Source organism: Danio rerio, chromosome 5 (assembly GCF_052040795.2).
Source record: "Danio rerio strain M-AB ecotype USA chromosome 5, GRCz13ab, whole genome shotgun sequence".
Lineage (NCBI taxonomy): Eukaryota > Metazoa > Chordata > Actinopteri > Cypriniformes > Danionidae > Danio > Danio rerio.
Window position 1 is genome coordinate 77,109,173 of NC_141025.1, and position 21,587 is coordinate 77,130,759.

General features: G+C 35.2%; 3 protein-coding genes and 1 long non-coding RNA gene across 7 annotated transcripts in view; 1 reads left to right on the top strand and 3 right to left on the bottom strand.

Annotated features, from left to right (window-relative positions):
- Positions 1-21,587, bottom strand: part of kiss1rb (KISS1 receptor b) — a 360,900-nt gene that overhangs the window by 194,605 nt on the left and 144,708 nt on the right. The window lies entirely within an intron of this gene.
- LOC147844535 (uncharacterized) overlaps positions 1-21,587 on the top strand; it is a 31,690-nt gene that overhangs the window by 1,020 nt on the left and 9,083 nt on the right. The window contains exon 4 of one of the 4 annotated variants that reach the window (XR_015492075.1): positions 17,340-17,400. The exons of the other annotated variants lie outside the window; for them this stretch is intronic. This is a non-coding gene — a long non-coding RNA (uncharacterized LOC147844535). Of the gene's footprint in view, positions 1-17,339; positions 17,401-21,587 lie in introns of those variants that run through there. 4 annotated transcript variants of the gene reach the window in all.
- LOC147844536 (uncharacterized) lies at positions 1,099-14,098 on the bottom strand. The gene is made up of 3 exons (XM_088650992.1): positions 14,020-14,098; positions 7,619-8,613; positions 1,099-3,229 (listed from the first exon to the last, which is right to left on the bottom strand). Exons 2-3 carry the CDS (start codon positions 8,606-8,608, stop codon positions 1,652-1,654), a joined length of 2,568 nt encoding a protein of 855 aa, XP_088507118.1. The 5' UTR covers positions 8,609-8,613; positions 14,020-14,098; the 3' UTR covers positions 1,099-1,651.
- On the bottom strand, positions 15,947-18,638 carry LOC141385688 (uncharacterized). The gene is made up of 2 exons (XM_087254649.1): positions 18,560-18,638; positions 15,947-17,570 (listed from the first exon to the last, which is right to left on the bottom strand). Exon 2 carries the CDS (start codon positions 17,563-17,565, stop codon positions 16,909-16,911), a length of 657 nt encoding a protein of 218 aa, XP_087110775.1. The 5' UTR covers positions 17,566-17,570; positions 18,560-18,638; the 3' UTR covers positions 15,947-16,908.

A 21,587-nucleotide genomic window follows, 5' to 3' on the forward strand; every position in this document is an offset into this window, starting at 1 on the left:
CTTTTATCTAATGTTTACTTTGCAAATCTATTTACAGGGTGGGCTATTTATATGGGTAAACCTTAATAAAATGGGAATGGCTAGTGATATTAACGTCATGTTTGTGGCACATTAGTATATGTGAGGAGGCAAACTTTTTTAGATGGGTGGTGATCATGGTGGTTATTTTGAAGTCGGCCTACTTGGATCCAACTTTTGTTTTTTCAATAGGATTGGAAAAATTGGAATTGGAAAACGATGATGTGCTTGGTTTTACCGCAACTTTATTCTTTCATGAGTTATTTACAAGTTTCTGACCACTTATCAAATGTGTTCAGTGTGCTGCCCATTGTGTTGGATTGTCAATGCAACCCTCTTCTCCCGCTCTTCACACACTGATAGCAACACCGCAGGAGAAATGCCAGCACAGGCTTACAGTATCTGTAGTTTCAGGTGCTGCACATCTTGTATCTCGCAATACACACAAGTACTATTAAAACAATACATTTCTAAGAGTTTGTAAAACACACAAGAGTCTCACAATCCATTCAAATATAATATGCTGATGTGTTTTATTCATATCAGATACACATTACACAGTGAAAGTAACTAAAGTTGAATCTACTCTTCTCTAAGTTCACCAGCCACTTACTTGCATGTATATGGGGAGTAACTGGTGAATTAATGTGCTGATTCCTGCGTGTTCTGCTTTTTATGAATGAGGCATGCGTGCGGCTTCAAGTAAACATGGCGACGACCATCTCAAGTTAGATCGCAATCACTTACATGTTTTTGTGAACTAGTAAAACTTCTGTGTTAGATTATATCTAATTAAGATTATTTTTCTTACCCAATTCACAATTAATTTAGCCTGTTTTAATCAAACAATCACTTAATTTTGAGGTGTTTTTTTTTTTTTAAAACGACACAATTTCTTATGCTTTTTCATGTGTCTAGTATGTGTCTTGATTTAAAAATATTTAGATATTTGGATTGAAAACAGGACAAAGTACTTAGTTTATTATTTTTATTATTATTATTATTATTATGAATATTAATATTATTATAACAGCTCAGGGATGAGCTTTTTTGAATAAACAGTTTTTCTTTTTTATCTGATTCATCGATTAATCGGAAAAAGAATCAACAGATTAACCGATTAGTAAAATGATCATTAGTTGCAGCCCTACTTTAAATCATATTAACTGATGCAGTGTAACTTTCAAAATGATAACTTATTGCAGTAAAAACGTAACAGTGAACAGTGGAGTTTAATGCTAAATACACTAGCCAAGCACTTGATTTGCTCACCAAAGTCTCTGCATTTATCCATCAGGTGACAGTATGTACATTTCAACTAAATCTGATTATTTACAAGATTTAATTGAAATGTTTAGCTTTTAACTATAAAGCAAAAGGTTACAATATGTTTGAAATGACAATCTTGAAATCATCCCTATCATTCTTCCACTCTTCTTAGATGCGATGGCGGGCCAAATCAATGGTTACCATGCGCCAACATTGGCCCGCTCGCCGTTAGTTTGGGCATCTCTGATCAAGATTGTATTCTACTCAGCAAAATAATTACAATTTAACATGACTGAGAAAACATAACTAATAAAATCAAGCAAATATGCACAGCCAACAAATTCAATCTCTTACATTGGTATTTTCATTTAATCAGTTTCTTTCTCTTGTGCCTTTTCAAGTGTTTCTTAAGCTGCACAGACTGTCTGAAACTCTTCGGACACTGATCACATCTGTACCGTTTCTCTCCAGTGTGGATCCTCTCATGTCTTTTCAGGTTTCCTAACAGACTGAATGTCTTGTTGCAGTATGAACACATGTACGGTTTCTCTCCAGTGTGAATCCTCTGGTGCTCCTTCAGATTTCTAGCTGTAATAAAAGTCTTCTCACACTCAGAGCACACATACTCTCTCACACCAGAGTGGATCTTCTTATGCGTGTTAAAACTTGACAGATATGCAAATTTCTTTCTACACAATGAACATGAATAAGGTTTCTTCTTTGTGTGAACTGTAAGATGGCTCTTCAGCTCTGATGCCCTCAAAAATATTTTGCTGCATTGATCACATTTGTGTGTTTTCTCTCCATTGTGGATCAACATGTGTCGATTAAGACTTGATGAACAGCTGAAACTCGTCCCGCACTGAACACATGTGTACGGTTTCTCTCCAGTGTGAATCCTCTCATGTATTTTCAGATCTCCTGCCCGACTGAATGTCTTGTCGCAGTGTAAACACATGTACGGTTTTTCTCCAGTGTGAATCATCTGGTGCTGTTTCAGTTCTCCAGCTGTAATAAAAGTCTTCTCACACTCAAAGCACATATACTCTCTCACACCAGTGTGGATCTTCTGATGTGCTTTTAAATTAAGTTGACGTGCAAATCTCTTTCCACACAATGAACATGGATAAGGTTTCTCCTTTGTGTGAACTGTAAGATGGTTCTTCAGCTCTGATGCCCTCAAAAATCTTTTGCTGCATTGATCACATTTGTGTGTTTTCTCTCCAGTGTGGATCAACATGTGTAGATTAAGGTGTGACGAACGCCTGAAACTCGTCCCGCACTGAGCACATGTGAACGGTTTCTCTCCAGTGTGGATCCTCTCATGTGCTTTCAGATCTCCTGATTGACTGAATCTCTTGTCGCAGTGTAAACACATGTACGGTTTCTCTCCAGTGTGAATCCTCTGGTGCTGTTTCAGATGTTCAGCTCTAATAAAAGTCTTCTTACACTCAAAGCACATAAACTCTCTCACACCAGTGTGGATCTTCTGATGTGCTTTTAAACTTTGCTGATATTTAAATCTCTTCCCACACAATGAACATGAATAAGGTTTCTCCTTTGTGTGAACTGTAAGATGGACCTTGAGCTCTGGAGCACTCAAAAATGTTTTGCTGCATTGATCACATTCGTGTGGTTTCTCTCCAGTGTGGATCAACATGTGTTTATTAAGGTATGATGAACGTCTGAAACTCGTCCCGCACTGATCACATGTGAACGGTTTCTCTCCAGTGTGAATCGTCATGTGATTCCTGAGACTCTGTTTGCATCCCAGACTCTGTCCACACTGAGTGCAGGTCAAACATGTTTTGTCTTTTCTCTTCAGTGAGCCAGTTTTCTCTTTTGTTTTGACATGATGGCGTGTCTCCTCCATTATACCTGAAGTAAAAGTAAGAAAGATGCAGTTTAAATCATGATAAATTTGATGGTATTTTATCCAGGTTGTTTATCAGTATGATCGTGTGCATGAATTCGGGCTCTGTTAAGTGCACTGATGAGCTTGGTTCACTACACATTGAGACACACCGAGTAGAGACCGTCCTGATTTTAAATAAAAACTCTTAATTTGCAAACAATCATTTAATTTCAATTTAAATTCATGTAAAGTTTTTAAAAGAACATTATAGCTAAATAATTTGATTGTGTCATATAGCGATAACATATCAACCATTAAACAATTATAAATGTCTAGATTTTTCCAAGCCTATATAGCTGTTCATTTCGGCTCATTCATGTTAAAAAGAGTTTAGAAAGCATCTTTTGTTTTTTATTACGTTTGATGATTTGAGCCACGTGATTATTTTGGTAATTGAATACAATCCTATCTAAAGTCCAGCTCACACTATGGCTGCTTCCGAAACCGCCTACTACTCAGTAGGTACTGCATTTGAATTTAAACGTACTACTCGGCCGTTAGAAAAGTACGTTCTATACAGTATGAATTTGAAAAGTATGAATGGAATTCGGATGTACTACATCCGCCATTTTGTCATGGTCACATGACCTACCTGCGTCAGTGGCGTCGATTCACTTCCATTCATGAATTCTCTCGCGGGGCTTTATGGAATAGCGCAGCGTGCATGGGATGCGCACTCCAGAATCTCGCCGGAAGTAAGTCATCCAGGTACTTATCCCATATTGATTTTCGAATTCTAGGAATTCGGACACTACTCGTCTCGCATACTGATTTTAGCGTACTGTATAGTATGGAAGTATGCAGTTTCGGACGCAGCTTATGTGATTTTTAATCAGGGTGTCTGAGGAGTCTTAAAAACTCTTAAATCTACTGAAATATTGTGTTGTAAGTCTTAAAACCTTTCCTTTACTCATGTATATGAGCAATTCCAGCGTTATGGATGCGACATTTGCAGTAAAAACTCAACACATAAATTGACAGAGAAAGTATATGTTAACATTATATTGGAAAATTTAATTATATTTTCTAGAGCAACTAGCCACAGAGTTATGGGAGCAGAAGAATATCAATCTGTAAACGTGTTTTGTACTTTAAATGAGGAAAATAAGCATGCGTTATGGATGTGACAAAAAAAGTCTGCGAGTTTACAGTATACAGCACACTTTGTAGAAATTATGTGAATTAAACTGCACAACCCAAAAGAAATAATGCTAATCAAAAGGATGAGAGTCGGCTCTCTATAAAACAAAAATGCTTGGTTTTATTAATTTAATATTTACACATTTCTGAGGAAAAAGTGTTGTTATGGATGTGACATCTCTCTGTTATGGATGTGATGCATGTGAAATTACCATTTGTGTGACTTTGGTAAATCAAATAGAATAGTTTGAAAACATTGACAGATGCATTTTTTGAGTATTTTTAAAGTACTGTAAAATACTTGCTTACACAAAAAAACCAGAAATGGTTTCCGTATTTTGGTAAAAACTTACATTTGCATGGAATTGCTCATATCTATCTGGCAACACCCATACAATCACCAACAGTCCATCTCAATAAAACTTTATGAAATGTTTTTATATCTATTACCATAATGGTTTAATTACTTTCCTTACAGCAACATTTGTTTAAGAGTTCTCCATATATTTACTGCTGAGGACTGACCCGAGCTATATTTGTTATTCATATATTCACTCCTTCTTTCATTCATTTATTTTTCTTCATCTTATTCCCTTATTTATCAGTGGTCACTACAGCAGAATAAACTGCCAGCTATTCTGGCATATGTTTTACACAGCGGATGCCCTTTCAGTACCAGTACCCATACATTCTCATACACACACACACACACACTCGTATAATACAGCAAATTTAGTTAATCCAATTCATCTATTGCACATGTTTTTGGACTGTGGGGGAAACCAGAGTATCCGGAGGAAACCCACACCAACACTAGAGGAACATACAAACTCCACACAGAAATGCCGACAGCCGGGACTCGAACCAGCAACCTTCTTGCTGTGAGGCCACAGCGCTAACCACTGAGCCACTGTGCCACCTCTATTTGTTATCATTAAATTATTATTAATATCATCATATTATTAAATGTATTCAATTACAAACATTTTTTAGGGGGGCAAGTGAAAATCTACTTGCTAGAATGCTCCTTTTCCTACTTTGGTAGTCAATGGTTACCTATTTCTAACATTTTTACTACTTTTCTGTTCAACAGAAAAAAGAAATTCATACATGTTTAAAATAGTTAGAGATTGAATAAATAGTGAGCACATTTTCATTTTTTAAACTATACTTTGGATATCTCTTAATCATTTGCAAACATACTGTGGTATTTTGTGCTTTATAGAGTCAGAAATTAACATACAGCAGACTTAAGTAAACTTTAAAGACTAACCACATTCAAACTTGAAAAGGAATGTGCTGCTAACTAAAATATGACACACAACACAGAAAGAATACATTTAAAAATACACATAATATCGAGACAGAACATGAGCTAATAGTGAAGGAAAGCAACATACCTGTATATAGCTGAAACAGATGAAGAATAAAGGCGAGAAGTCAAGAGATGCAGTCGGATCTTTCCAGTCTGATTTGGTGTGTGTGTGTTGTTCATCTTAAAACATTCACACACACAGAATGAATTGTTGTTTCAAGGTCAAATGGCTCATATCAGACAGATAATGAGCAGAGATTCTTAGTGAGGGAGTGAGAAAGAATTTCAGACAATCTTCAGCTTAAAGGGACAGTTCACCCCAAAATTCAACACTTACTCACACTCAAGAGGTTATAATTTCTTTATTAATTTCTTTATTCTGTTGAACACAAGAGAAGATATTTAGAAGGAAACTGGAAGCGTGTAACTATTAACTTAAACAGTAGCCAAAATGCTGACATGTTTTCAGCTTCCTTTAAAATATTTTCGTTTATGTTTGACAGAAAAAAAGAAAGTCATAAAGGCTTTGAACAAGTAAAGGATGTGAACAACTGATTCTTTTCTTTTTCACGCAAGACTAGTTAGTTTTGTATGTTGTTTTCCCTTATTTACAAGAACCCTCATTTCACCACAATGTGTTGTCGTGTGCTGTCTCTGAGTAATATTTAAATTTGTTTGGTGATCTGAAACATTAAGGTGTGACAAACAAATTAAGAAATCAGTAAGTTTATTTAGAGCACATTTCATACACAATGGTAATTCAAAGTTCTTTACTTAAACAACAATAAAAGAAACATAAAACACAACAAGTATAAGAAATAAAACTAGCAAAGAATAAAAATGATTAAAACATTTAAAAATATTTTTAGAAATGGTTTAAAGGGAATGAAATAAACAAAGACACAAATACTGTGATCAGTCAGACGTAGCCTAGTGCTCATTCAGTAAAGGCACAGCTAAACAGACGTGTTTTCAGTCTTGATTTGAATGTGCCTAATGTTGAAGCACATCTGATCATTTCTGCAAGCTGATTGGTGGAGTAGTTGCTGAAACCTGATTCTCTCTGTTTTGACCGAACTCTTGGAATTTCTCATTTGCTTGATCCTAATGATCTTAACGATCTGTTATGTCTGTGATGTAGTTTTTTATAAACAAGTAATAATGCTTTAAAATCTGTTGTGAATGTGACTGGGAGCCATTGTAAAGACCTGAGGACTGGTGTGATGTGCTCTGATCTTCTGGATGAGCTGCAACTCTCAGTGTTTTTGGGAAGCCCATTGAGGAGGCCGTCACAGTAATCCACCCTGCTGGTGATAAAAGCATGAAAAGGTTTCTCTAAGTCCTCACTGCAAACAAAGCATCTAGATCTTGTAATGTTTTTAAGATGATAGTGTCCTGATTTACTAACTGACATGATTACTGAAACTCAGATCTAACTCCAGAGTCACACCAAAATTCTTGACCTTATTTTAGTTGGTTGACCCCTAGAGCGAAGGTGCATTTACCTTGAGAACCTCATCTCTGTTCCCAAGTGCAATGACTTCAGTTTTCTCTTTGTTTAACCGAAGAAAGTTTTGGCACATCCAACTGTTCATTTCATCATTGTGTAGCTGTTTAATCGTGATTATTGATAATCGTATATTTTTTGTAATAATCAAATAATCAACATTATTAATTGTGATTAACTTTTTGAGCAAAATAATCGTGATTAGCATTTTTTCCGTTTTTGTGCAGCCCTAATGTATATATTTATATATTTGCAGATTTATATCGAAATACCGGAAATGGGTTAAAAAAATCATAACACCGTTATTGAAATAAAATCTATCGCGATATAGAGTGATATTGAATTATTGTCCAGCCCTACATAGACGTCTTTAAACAAAGCAGCAAAGAATGAACTCTAAGATGGTTCTTCAGCTCTGGAATCCTCAAAATGTTTTGAAACATCATGTATGTTTCTCTCCAGTGTGAATCCTCTCGTGCCGTTTCAGTTGTCCAGCTGTAATAAAAGTCTTCTTACACTCAAAGCACATATACTCTCTCACACCAGTGTGAATCTTCTGATGTGCTTTTAAAGTGATCTGATATTTAAATCTCTTCCCACACAATGAACATGAATAAGGTCTCTCCTTTGTGTGAACTCTAAGATGGTTCTTCAGATCTGAAGCCCTCAAAAATGTTTTGCTGCATTGATCACATTTGTGTGTTTTCTCTCCAGTGTGGATCAACATGTGTAGATTAAGGTGTGCTGATTTTTTGAAACTCTTCCCGCACTGAACACATGTGAACGGTTTCTCTCCAGTGTGAATCATCATATGATAATTAAGGTGTGATGAACGTCTGAAACTCGTCCCGCACTGAGCACATGTGAACCGTTTCTCCCCAGTGTGGATCTTCATGTGTTCATTAAGGTTTGATGATTGTCTGAAACTCGTCCCGCACTGAACACATGTGAACGGTTTCTCTCCAGTGTGAATCCTCATATGATAATTAAGGTGTGATGAACGTCTGAAACTCGTCCCGCACTGAGCACATGTGAACGGTTTCTTCCCAGTGTGGATCTTCATGTGTTGATTAAGGCCTGATGATTGTCTGAAACTCGTCGCGCACTGAGCACATGTGAACGGTTTCTCTCCAGTGTGAATTCTCATGTGTTCATGAAGGTTTGATGATTGTCTGAAACTTGTCCCGCACTGAGCACATGTGAATGGTTTCTCTCCAGTGTGGATCTTCATGTGTTCATTAAGGACTGATGATTGTCTGAAACTCTTCCCGCACTGAGCACATGTGAACGGTTTCTCTCCAGTGTGGATCATCATGTGATTCCTGAGACTCTGTTTGCAGCTCAGACTCTTTCCACACTGAGTGCAGGTCAAACATTTCTCATCTTTTCTCTTCAGTGAGCCAGTTTTCTCTCTTGTTTTGACATCATGGCCTGTCTCCTCCATCAGACCTGAAATAAAAGAAAACTGCATTTTAAATCAATTATCATTAAATCGTGATCAATTTCTTATCTCTTATGAGTGTCATTCAGGTATCAGTATGATCAGTAGGTCGTGTGCGTGAATTCGGGCACTGATGAGTTTGGTTCACTACACATTGAGACACACTGAGCATGACTAGAGACTGTCTACCTTGTACATAATAAAAACTGATATTTACAAACAACAGCAGAGCTAATAATTTATAAAAACAGTTTTTAAGAGAACATTATAGCTAAATAATTTGATTGTGTCATATAGCGATAACATTTCAACCATTAAACAATTATAAATGTCTAGATTATTCCAACCCTATATAGCTGTGTTCATTCAGTTCAATCATGTTAAAAAGAGTGTAGAAAGCATCTTTCGTTTGGTATTACGTTTGATGATTTGAGTCACGTGATTCTCTTGGAAATTGACTATAACCCTACCTCCTTGCTGTACCAATGCAGCAGCTGCTTCACGTAAAAGCTGATTAACAGTTTTTGCCATTTTACAACTGTTATACTGTATTTAGTCTAGTAACTCACGCTGTCCCATCCATCAAAACCATGCTTCACGCCCCTCCCACTGATTAGCATAAGCTTTGCATACAGCTTTAAGTTGAAAATGAAATCGAAAATGAAAAAGTGTCAATAAATGGAAAGCTTAAATTTGCATTTTCATTTGAATTGTGTCACTATTAAAGCTTGAACATTAATAACACGCTTTGTAAAAATTGTGTTTGCATTTTATTTTTCAGTTTGGCTTTTTATTTTAATATTGGCAGTCTTGACGTGGAAATGCAGTGAAAATGAAATGTTAAATTGGCAACTTCATTTTAATTATCAATTTGACTCGGACGATGTGTTGTCAAAATGAAAATGAAAATGAAATAATTTCATTTCGTTTTCAATTTTGGCAGATATTTTGTGAACAGTGTTTTAAAATGAAATTGTTAATCTGATTTTCATTTTCACTTCTAATGTTTATTTGATTTATTTAAAATTGGCAGGATTTACCTTCCATATAAATATACCTGACTCCCTGATCAGTACACTTATTACTTAACAAGGGTGCTGATTGAGATATACAGCCAGCCAGTGCTTCCCACACATAGGCTTTACTTGGGGTGGGCTACCCAGCTATATTAACAGCCGCCCAAGTATATTAAGTGACACTTTTTTTTCCACTGTGTTTAACATCCTTTTACATGTTTTTGTATCCACCCAAAATAACCAAACATCTGTGATCGATTAAGTAGTGGAAAAATCTTTCTCATGTACCCGTTTCGTTCTGTGTGTGCAAGACCTGTCAACACGGACAGTCTGATGTGCTCTGCAGACCCACACACACATGCCTTTTTGGGACTTAAATAGTTTGTCTGGCCGGTTTCTAAATCTCCTAAAATGTCCGGGATTCAACTTTTGCTTTCACTTTCTAAAGCTTGTATGCGTTTTTGCATTACCTGTTCACTACTTTCGCTTGACTTCGCAGCTGACTGCGCACACACAGTCACTCTCACGAGAGAAACATTAAATAATTAATTTTTTAATCTAAACGACTCAAAAAAACTTTACTATACACTTGAAGAAGACAAAATGATTGGTCTACACTGGCTGCAAAATATATGTACACCATTCATTTAATACATTTTTATTTGTATAGCGCTTTTACAATGTAGATTGTGTCAAAGCAGCTTCACATTGAAACAGAATTAAAACAGTGTCAGTCCAGCTTTCAGAGTTAGTAATGGTTAATCCATGCCAACTGACCCAGCCGAGGCTCGAACCAGTAATCTTCTTGCTGTGAGACGACAGCACTACCTACTGCGCCACTGATGTTAATACATTACATAGGCTATTTTATATACTCATCTAAAATGTTTTAAGTTCAAGTGCTTCAAGTTGGCTTTAAACTTAAAAAAGATAGAAGCAGGTTTCACCTGCCAGTGGGTGTGCATAGTTCTTGAATAGCATAAAAGTTGAAATTGTGGATTTCTTTTTTATTTCAGCAGTGTTTTTTTTTTTTTTTACTTTAACCCATTGCACTGGAAGATTTTTTGCAATTGAGACTGCGCTGAATATAGTTTTTGCTAATTTAAGGACGGGAAATCTGCCCTGCGCCGTGGCGCATGGTCTAAAAGGGTTGAGTTTATTTTCTTAATGAGGTATAGGTGTGTTTTGAGAATAAACCAATTAAAGTCACATCTCCCATTCCCTTTAAGACCCAGCTGCTTCACGCCAAGAGCGCATTCACTATTTACAGGACGCAAAATAAGTCTAAGTGGAAAAAAATGAGCATTTCACAAGCAAACAGTTAACAGTTTTTTAACAGAAAACTGTTAAACAGAGCATCTACTGCGTGAAAATGAGAGATAATGGATCACTTTCGCTCTTGGATAGGGAAACCTTTACGCACAGACATCAATTAGTCTATAAATAAATACTTTTGTTTGTTAAGCGCAAATATTCGTTTCAAAACTATTTCTAAATTCAATTCTAATTTCCAGCAAACTAATAAATGAATAATAATAGCAAAATGTGCGCAAAAACCTGAGTTATATCCTAAAACACATGATGTGCCCCATATGGTCTAAAACCTGACAGGTGGGCAAATCTAAGCTTGTTTTTAATAAAACAGATATAAATATGGATATAATAAATAATACTGCTGATAATAATAACATTATACAAAAGCAAATTGTTATGAATGAACTGAAAAAGCCTCCCGAGATGAAGAAGACATAAAAGCAGTGATTTTTCATATTTATGTAGGCTAGAAAATAATATGTTTTGTAATATTTTAATCCTTTATATTTATATTCTATATCTATCAGGGCTCGAAATTGGTCGCATATGCGCCCGAAAATTGATCTATGCGACCTCATAATATATTTGGGCGCATTAGTGCGACTGCAGATAATAGTTGTAGTGCGACCTGTTTTGATTTTTTGTAAAAACGTGCTGAATCGCTCTTCCCTGCCGCTATATTGGTTCATATTAGCTGTCAATCACTCAACGAATTCCGCTGTCAGGTGACAGGGAAGGAGCTTTTATGACCACGGGAAATGCAAACGGCTGAAGAGTAAAAACTTAAAGCACAAAGGTTTGCAAACCCCACCTAAAGTTGAGGCGCAGATGAAAGCGATCATGACACGTCACGTGGTGAATAATGATCCGCCAGCTGAGATCAATCGAGTACGCGCTTCTTGGAGAAGGCGCCCGAATCTCCATGCGTTGCATTCACTGCGTTTTCAGCGCAAATGTCCGCTAAAAGTCAAATCTAATACTGTACATATCATCGCCAAATAAGCTCGCCTTTACTAAGTTTACACTGAAACTGCGGCTCATAACAAAGACCGGTATTGCGCCGATGGTTAGCGCAAGAATCTTGCTCTGCCTGCTCATAAATTGGGTCGACTGACTCGCCTGCTTTCCACTAACACAGAAAAATGAAGATCAGCTCAGACTGAACCTTTAAATTGACACAAACTGAAACCAAAACTTTTAAAGAGTGATAGAAGTGAGACTTTACTTACTTTCTTTTATCTATTCTTTTTTGTGGTGTATATTATTTTTTATTTATTTACTGATGACTGCTTTGCAGCTTTCAGCATTGAATTTAATTATTTATTATAATCTTTTGTTTGTTTTTAGCATAAATATTATTTATTAAATTGACATGCATATAAAAACAGCAGTACCAAATGAATATTTCTTACTGCAATGCTTTATTTTTGTTTGATGCAAACTATACAATTATTTTTCATAAAGTAACAGACTTTTTATAGCAGATAACCTACATTCATGCACATTCAAGGCAGTATCATAATGAGAAATGGAATTCATTGTTACTATTATTGTCATTTTTTATCATCATTAATATTCTATGGCCTAATTATTAGACATTCCTTTTGGAATTATTGCTCACAAATATCAATGTTTTCGCAGCTTTAGTTAGATAGTTGTTTCTGGTTTTTGTCAGTCCTATTAATGTTGTTTTAAAATACAATAAATCCTTTAAAAAACAATTTGCAGCTGTGCTCATTTATTTTTGGTGGGTGCTCCTAAATTTTTTCTGGTGCTCCTAAATTTTTTTTTTGTGCTCCTAAATATTTGAAGTTGGGAGCACCGGTGCTACCAAGTAAAAAAGTTAATTTCAAGCCCTGTCTATTCTTATTATATCCTATATATATCCTTAATATTTACATTTTTTCATATTTAAAGATATTTGCCTATTGCTCTCTTGTGCGTATTAAGCAGTGCGTCTAATGAAAACTCTATTATAGTTTCTCAAAATAGCAACGCGCCAGCGGTCCGCCTCAGAACGCTTTCCTTTTTAGACCAGAACGCCTATGGGCGCACAAATGCATTTGCTATTTAAACAGCATAGCGCAATGCCTCAAAACGACTCTTGCGCCAAGCTGAAACTACCAAAAGACTATTGCGCCGCGCCTTGCGCCAAACTGTGCAGGGTGTATGATAGGCCCCATGGGCTTGATCTGGGGCGGGCTACCCAGCTATATTAACAGCTGCCCAAGTATATTTAGTGACACTTTTTTTTCCACTGTGTTTAACATCCTTTTACATGTTTTTGTATCCACCCAAAATCCAAAATAACAAAAACATAATTTTGTATCCACATTGAAAATAAGCCGTGTATAACAGTGTCATAATAAAACAAATCAATAATTATTGTTAAAAATAATATTATGTTTTTCGCATATAGTTAACTATTCATGTGATGTGGGTAAATGGTGAGTTTTAATCCGGCAACCACCGCAAGTATATTTCAAACCTGTGGGAACACCGACAGCTTTATCAAATAAATAATAAATTTGATAAATTTAGTTTATCAAATAAAAGCTAGTATGTTAAAGGGAAAGTATAAATTAAATTAAAATTCTGTCATCATTTACTCATTCACTTATTACAAACCTGAGATTCTTTCCTCTGTTAAAGACAAAAGATGTTATTTTAAAAAATGTTTTAAACCTGTAACCAGTGACTTCAACAGTATTTGTTTTTCTCTACTATGGAGGTCAATGGTTACCGGTTTGTAACACCTTTCAACATAACTCCTTTTGTGTTCAGCAGAAAAAAAAAGTTTGAAACAGCTTGAGAGTAAATAGTGAGCACATTTTTATTTATAACTCTTTCTTTAACTTTGGATGTCTCTTAAACATTTGCAAACATACTATTGTGTTTTGTGCTTTAGTAGAGTCAAAACTGAACATACAGCACACCTAAGTAAACTTTCCAGACTAATCACAATCAAACTTAAAAAAGGAATGTGCTGCTAACTAAAATATGACACACAACACAGAAAATGAAAATACACTTGAATATCGAGACAGCAGGAATATGAGCTAATAATGAAGGAAAGCAACATACCTGTTTAACTCTGAAACAGACCCAAAATATGAAGAATAAAGGCGAGAAGTCAAGAGATGCAGTCGGATCTTTCCAGTCTGACCTGGTGTGTGAGAGTTGTTCATCTTAAAACATGCGCACACGCACGCACACACACACACATGCAGAATGAATTGTTGCTCTGAGGTTAAAGGACTCGTAGTGGACACATAATGTGTGCATTCTCTCAGAGGGGGAGACAAAGAATTTCAGACACTCTTATGCATTAAGGGACAGTTCACCCAAAAGTTCAACATTTGCTCACTAAAGTGGTTATAAACCTTTATGAGTTTCCTTATTCTGTTGAACACAAAAAAAGATATTTTGAAGATAGCTGGAAACTTACCTTGTAGGAAAAGTCAAAATGGTAACAGATTTCCAACTTTCTTTAAAATATCTTCTTCATGTTTAACGGGAAAAAAGAAAGTCATGGAGGTTTTAAACAAGTAAAGGATGTGAACAACTCTTTCACGCAGGACTATGTACTTCAGTACTCTGTTTTCCCTTAATAAGAAGAATCTTCATTTCAAAGCTGCATGATGTGTTCAATTGTGTTGTCTCTGAATAATATTTAAATTTGTTTGATAATTGGAAATACTGCGACAAACATGCAAAAAAATAATCAATGAGGGGCCAAACACTTTTTCGCACCATTGTATATATAAAGGGTTCATACGGTCATGGAAAACCTGGAAAAGTCATGGAATTTTGACATGGCATTTTCCAGGCCTGGAAAAGTTTTGGAAAAACAGAAAAACCCAGAAAGTTTTGGAAAAGTCATGAAAAACAGATATCTGTATACTTTTTTTTAACAAGTGTTTTTATTAGTTTTATATTTTCAATAATTACCAAACAACACAACAATAATAAAAATACAAGGAATAAGCAAAAAAAAAATGGTAATAATAATTAAATATCTGTATACTTGAATATAGGTTATTTACTTCTATTCTGTCCTTGGCGCATCACATACTCTCACATTAGTGTGGTGTAAGCATCTAAATAAATTTTTACAAATATGAGCTGAAACTAAATTGTTGCATGTTTTACAATATATATATATATATATATATATATATATATATATATATATATATATATATATATATATATATATACATACATACATACACATTACAATATGCTGTAATAAATTTAAACATGTACTGTTCTTCTTTTACTACGCATAAGTAGACACTGCATGAAACATTAGGTCATAAAATTGTACTTGAAAGTCTTGGAAAAATCATGGAGTCATGAAATTTCCGTAGTAAAAATGTGTATGAACCCTGTAAATATTTGAGAAAATGCCTCATACATACACTACTGGTCAAATAAATAAATATATTTATACATATAAATAATATTATTCTGTTCATCAAGGTGGCATTTATTAAATGTAAAAAAAAGAGTGAAATACTAAATATTTATTAATTACTTATTGTATGTAGTTTCATATAAACTTATTACTCCAGTCATTATTGCTTTTATTACTATTACCATTAATAATAATAATAATAATAATAATAATAATAGCAATAATAATTAATATTAGAGTGATTTCTGTAGGATCATGTATAACTCTGAAGACTGGAGTATTGGAGCTGAAAAATTCATCTTTAAATCACTGGAATAAATGATTCAATTAAATGATAAATTACTTTTAAACCGTTACTTTATAGTGCAATAACATTTCATAATTTTACAGTTTGTACTGTATTTGTGATGAAATACATGCAGTCTTGGTGAGCAGGAGAAGCTTTAAGCATTTAAAAATCATACCGACCCCAAGCTTTTGACCGGTGATGTGTATACATAAATGCTTGATTTTTTAAAAATATATTGATCCAGTCAGGGGCATTTATATTTGATTCATTTATTTTTGTTCATGTTCTTTCTTTATAATTGTCTTATTTTTAAAGAGGTGGTCCGCTACGATATCATATTTTAAACTTTAGTTGATGTGTAATGTAACTGTGAACATAAACAGCATCTCTGAATGTAAGACGCTCATAGTTCTATGCAAATGGATACATTGACTTTTACAGAGTTAGCTTAACAAAGCCTACAGCAAATGAATTTGGGGACTACAAAAATATATACCTGGGCTTCTGAGATCAAAAGGGCTTCAGGTTATGCACTGTAATCTAGCAGAGAAAGCTAAAATGGCGTCCGTCTCTGCTATTTCCACAGAGCTTCTTCTGTTTCTGTATTTGCGATTCCAAAAGACACGACACAAAGACAGAAGTGCTTACTGTTTAGTTTTCATCATTTGCCAGAGAATTATAAAAAAAAGATATAGCTAGCATTTGACAAAGGAGAACTACAAGAATGTCTCTCAGTTCAGTGCTGGATTTGGCTAAAACTCCTCCAACCGATGAAGCTGTGATAGCCGATCCGCGAATCACAGCCCATTATGTTAGTTGACCAATCAGAGCCTCTTGATGGCGGGCCTTTCAGAGGAACTAGGAAATATGACAGTCATTTTCATGTTAGCTGAGTAGCTGTATATAATCAAAGTAAGATATCTGAAAAAATAACAGGATTTTCTACAAATGAAGCATGAGCACACATTGCTTTACAACTTATAAACACAACCAACCCTAAAAATACACAGTGTGGACCACCCATTTAACAGATTCTTTGCTTGTTAGATTGTGTATGCGTTTCTTATTCATCTTTCTGTTTCCCATTCATTCACCGCGCCGCCTGTGTTTCCCATAATCATTATTTTGATTTGGTATTTTGGATGGATGTTTTGGATGTTGTTAATGTTTGTGAAATATTTTATAAAAACTGTAAAAAGAAACAAAAGTCACTCTCGTGTAAATCTCTTGCTACACAATTCATCCATTTGGATGTGGATCCATTTCATAGTCTAGTGTGGATCTTCTCATGTGTTTTCAGGATTCCTAACCGACTGACTCTCTTGTTGCAGTGTGAACACATGTACGGTTTCTCTCCAGTGTGGATCCTCTCATGTCTTTTGAGGTTTCCTAACCGACTGAATATCTTGTTGCAGTGTGAACACATGTACGGTTTCTCTCCAGTGTGAATCCTCTGGTGCCGTTTCAGATCTCCAGCTGTAATAAAAGTCTTCTTACACTCAAAGCACATATACTCTCTCACACCAGTGTGGATTTTCTGATGTGCTTTTAAATCTGACTGACGTGTAAATCTCTTTCCACACAATGAACATGAATAAGGTTTCTCCTTTGTGTGAACTCTAAGATGGACCTTAAGAATTGAAGCCCTCAAATATATATTGTTGCATTGATCACATTTGTGCGGTTTCTCTCCAGTGTGGATCAACATGTGTTGATTAAGGTGTGATGAACGTCTAAAATTCGTCCCGCACTGAGCACATGTGAACGGTTTCTCTCCAGTGTGGATCATCATGTGATTCCTGAGACTCTGTTTGCAGCTCAGACTCTTTCCACACTGAGTGCAGGTCAAACATTTCTCATCTTTTCTCTTCAGTGAGCCAGTTTTCTGTCTTGTTTTGACATCATGGCCTGTCTCCTCCATCAGACCTGAAATAAAAGAAAACTGCATTTTATATCAATTATCATTAAATCGTGATCAATTTCTTATTTCTTATGAGTGTCATTCAGGTATCAGTATGATCAGTAGGTCGTGTGCGTGAATTCGGGCACTCATGAGCTTGGTTCAATGCACATTGAGACACACTGAGCATGACTAGAGACTGTCTATCTTGTACATCATAAAAACTGATATTTAAAAACAACAGCAGAGCTAATAATTTATAAAAACAGTTTTCAAGAGAACATTATAGCTACATAATTTGATTGTGTCATATAGCGATAACATTTCAACCATTAAACAATTATAAATGTCTAGATTATTCCAAACCTATATAGCTGTGTTTATTCAATTCAATCATGTTAAAAAGAGTGTAGAAAGTTTGGTATTTCGTCACGTGATTCTCTTGGAAATTGACTATAACCCTACCTAAAGCCCAGCTCACACCATGCAATTTTAATTAACTTGTCATCAGACTGTAAGATCTCTGTCATCGTTTACTCATTCACGTTTCACAAAACAGTTTGTTTCCTCTGTTAAACACTGAAGTAGTTATTTTCAAAAATGTTGTAAACCTGTAACTGACTTTAACAGTGTTTGTTTTTCCTACTGTGGAGGTCAATGGTTACCGCTTTCTAACATTTTTCAAAATAACTCCTTTTGTGTTCAGCAGAAAAAAGAAACTTATAAAAGTCTGAAACAGTTTGAGAGTGAATAGCGAACACATTTTCATTTTTAAGCTCTTCCTATAGTTTTGGACGTCTCTTAAACATTTGCAAACATACTATGGTGTTTCGTGCTTTATAGAGTCAGAAATGAACATACAGCACACTTAAGTAAACTTTCCAGACTAACCACAAACTAACTTGAAAAGGAATGTGCTGCTAACTAAAATATGACTCACAACACAGAAAATGAAAATACACTTGAATATCGAGACAGCAGGAATATGAGCTAATAATGAAGGAAAGCAACATACCTGTTTAACTCTGAAACAGACCCAAAATATGAAGAATAAAGGCGAGAAGTCAAGAGATGCAGTCGGATCTTTTCAGTCTGACCTGGTGTGTGAGAGTTGTTCATATTAAAACATGCGCACACACACACACACACACAGAATGAATTGTTGCTTTGAGGTTAAAGGGCTCGTAGTGGACAGATAATGTGTGCAGACTCTCAGAGCGGGAGAGAAAGAATTTCAGCTTACTTCAGCTTAAAGGGACAGTTCACCCCAAAAATTTAACATTTACTCACACTAAAGTGGTTATAGACCTTTAAGAGTTTCTTTATTCTGTTGAACACTAAAGAAAATAATAAAAAGAAAGCTGGAAACTTACCTTGTAGGAAAAGTCAAAATGGTAACAGATTTCCAACTTTCTTTAAAATATCTTCTTCATGTTTAACGGGGAAAAAAGAAAGTCATGGAGGTTTTAAACAAGTAAAGGATGTGAACAACTCTTTCACGCAGGACTATGTACTTCAGTACTCTGTTTTCCCTTAATAAGAAGAATCTTCATTTCAAAACTGCATGATGTGTTCACTTGTGTTATCTTTGACCAGTGGTGTAAAGTAACTAATTACAGATACTCAAGTTACTGTAATTAGTTACTTTTTCTCAGGAATTGTAATGTACTAAGTTGTTTTAAAAATGTGGGCTTTTACCTTTCCTTGAGTACATTTTTATCGATACTTTTACTTCACTACTTTCCTTCAACCTTCAGTCACTTCTTTATTATTACTTGTCTAAGGGTATTAGAAAAATAAAATCAGTCATGTGACTCCTGTCCAATCAAATCGCACAGAAAAAGTAAATCACATCAAACTGAACTACCTCAAGACGTAGGCACGTTATAAAGCAGCAAACCACTTGGAAGCATTAAAAGTGTCTAAGAAGATTTTGAAAATCTTTACTTGCAATGATCGAGAGACTGTTGAGACTGCAAATCACTGATGAGAAGATGAAGGATGTTTACTTTATGATGATAGTCTTAATGCCATAATTACTGACACCCCTGTGAATTCAAATGAGCAGTCTAAAGCTTAGAGTTTCCTTCAACAATAACTTAATGCAGTACAGAATGTTACGTTTACACACACATGTACAAATTACATGTAAACGCATCAGCCTTTCACATCTTAATACTCAATACTCTTGAGTACTAAAAAAAGGGCTACTTTAACCTCATACTTTGAGTAATATTTACAACAGATACTTTTACTCGCACTACATTTTGAGCAAGTAAAGGTACTTTTACTTAAGTATGATTTTTCAGTACTCTTTCAACCACTTTCTTTGACTAATGTTTAAAGGGTCATGCAACACCAAAACACATTGAGCTGTTGACAGTCGTATATGTGTCCCACGCTGCCAAAACACTATTAGAACACATACATTTCACTAAAAGGTGAAAATTGGTTGTTTTTGTGTTATTTCGAGCAAATTCAATCTTCCAGTTTGAAAAGAAATTTTTAAGTTGCGTCACTGCGATTAGATCCTTGTGTAAATTCCAGCATGTAGACTGGATTTCTGTACTGGTGGCTACAACATGACATCTTTAAGCTTTCAGCATTAATTCATGAGAAAGACTTGGTTCGAACCAATCAGCGCGCTCTATTATGTATGCAGTGCAACTTCATTAATATGCATGTTATAGCTAGGCCCATACGAAATCTGCGCACACAGAATTCCGCAGATTTTTAGCCTATCATTAATTCTGTTTATTTACTTGAGTAAATGTGTGTAATATCTATATTTATTCAGTTTTTTTAATTAATTACAGTAATTTTATTGACTAATATGATAATGTCTTTTAGTAGAGATATTATGTGAGAGACTTGCTTTGTTTGCCAAATAAAGTGAATCTAATTGTATTTGCATTTTAAACATTAAATAAAAGTTTAAAAGGTATTAGATTTTATTTCATATATTAAGGTTTTAGTTATGATACTCCCAAAATATTCCCGCAGAAATCTGCAGACTTTTACCAAAATTCTCCGCAGAAATAGCAAAAAACGTCTGCAGATTCCGTCTGGGCCTGGTTATAGCTTCGAAGACTGTTTTACCTGTTATAGTGTTCAGACGGCAGAGAGAGGCCAAGTTGTGTTGCCAACCGCAACTAAAACGAGTGGAGGAAGAAGAATTGTTTGGAGAGATGGGTTGTTAGTTTTGCATTTATAAATGTGCTGATACGAAGGTTTTGTTTCTACTTCCTGCTATGAGAGCGCAGCTAAACTCGCGTGTGTGGATTACAGTGGTCTGCTAACATACGACATAAATATGTTTGTAAGAAACCTGTTTTACCCGAAAGCTTTTCTCATATGGAAATGGTGAAATCCGTATTTGCCGTTCATCTCCTTTTAAAAAAAGATGCTGATCCAGTTGTTGTTGATTGTTCTCTCTCTATAGATTTAGTAAGTGTGTGATTAGTGCTCTTGTTTAAGTTTATATAGATGGCAAAGTTAGTTAGTATGGTTAGCAGTACTCTTTCAGTTTTTAAAGACAAACCTTAATCAAAATGATTTAGTTACTATGTTTACAGTAATATCACTACAATATTATGGACTAAAAGATCCGCTGTAAATGCTGCTCTACGAATGTAAACTATTACCGTAGTGTAGGATTTTCACTGCATTTTGTGATAGGATAGTCTATACATACACAATTGTTTGATGCTATTCTCTGCATATATCGAGAAATGCGGAGGTTTTTTTTCTCCCTTAAGGCGTACGATATCAAATTCCATTAAAACAACACTCCACCAGCAGTTCCTCGCATCTAATATCTCGTTTGTCACGGGGGCATGCATGGAATGTTCCTGAATGAAAGTGAAAGTGCCAAACTGCTGTTAAAGTCGACAAATTAAGAATGAAACACTTGAAATCAATAAAACTCGATGATGTTAATCGAATTATCGGATCATGACAGGAGCATTCAAAAAGCTAATCATGTAAACACCTTCATATTATTGTCTCTCTGAGATTAAGGCAAATAATTTGATGACTGATGT

Bases quoted from the DNA above. Each gene is read 5' to 3' on its own strand.
- LOC147844536 (XM_088650992.1), bottom strand. From the start codon at position 8,608: ATGGAGGAGACAGGCCATGATGTCAAAACAAGAGAGAAAACTGGCTCA. The intron at 3,230-7,618 runs AAACATACATGA...TACTGATAAACA, and splicing joins AGAGGATTCACACTGGAGAG to ACCTGGATAAAATACCATCA.
- LOC141385688 (XM_087254649.1), bottom strand. From the start codon at position 17,565: ATGGAGGAGACAGGCCATGATGTCAAAACAAGACAGAAAACTGGCTCA.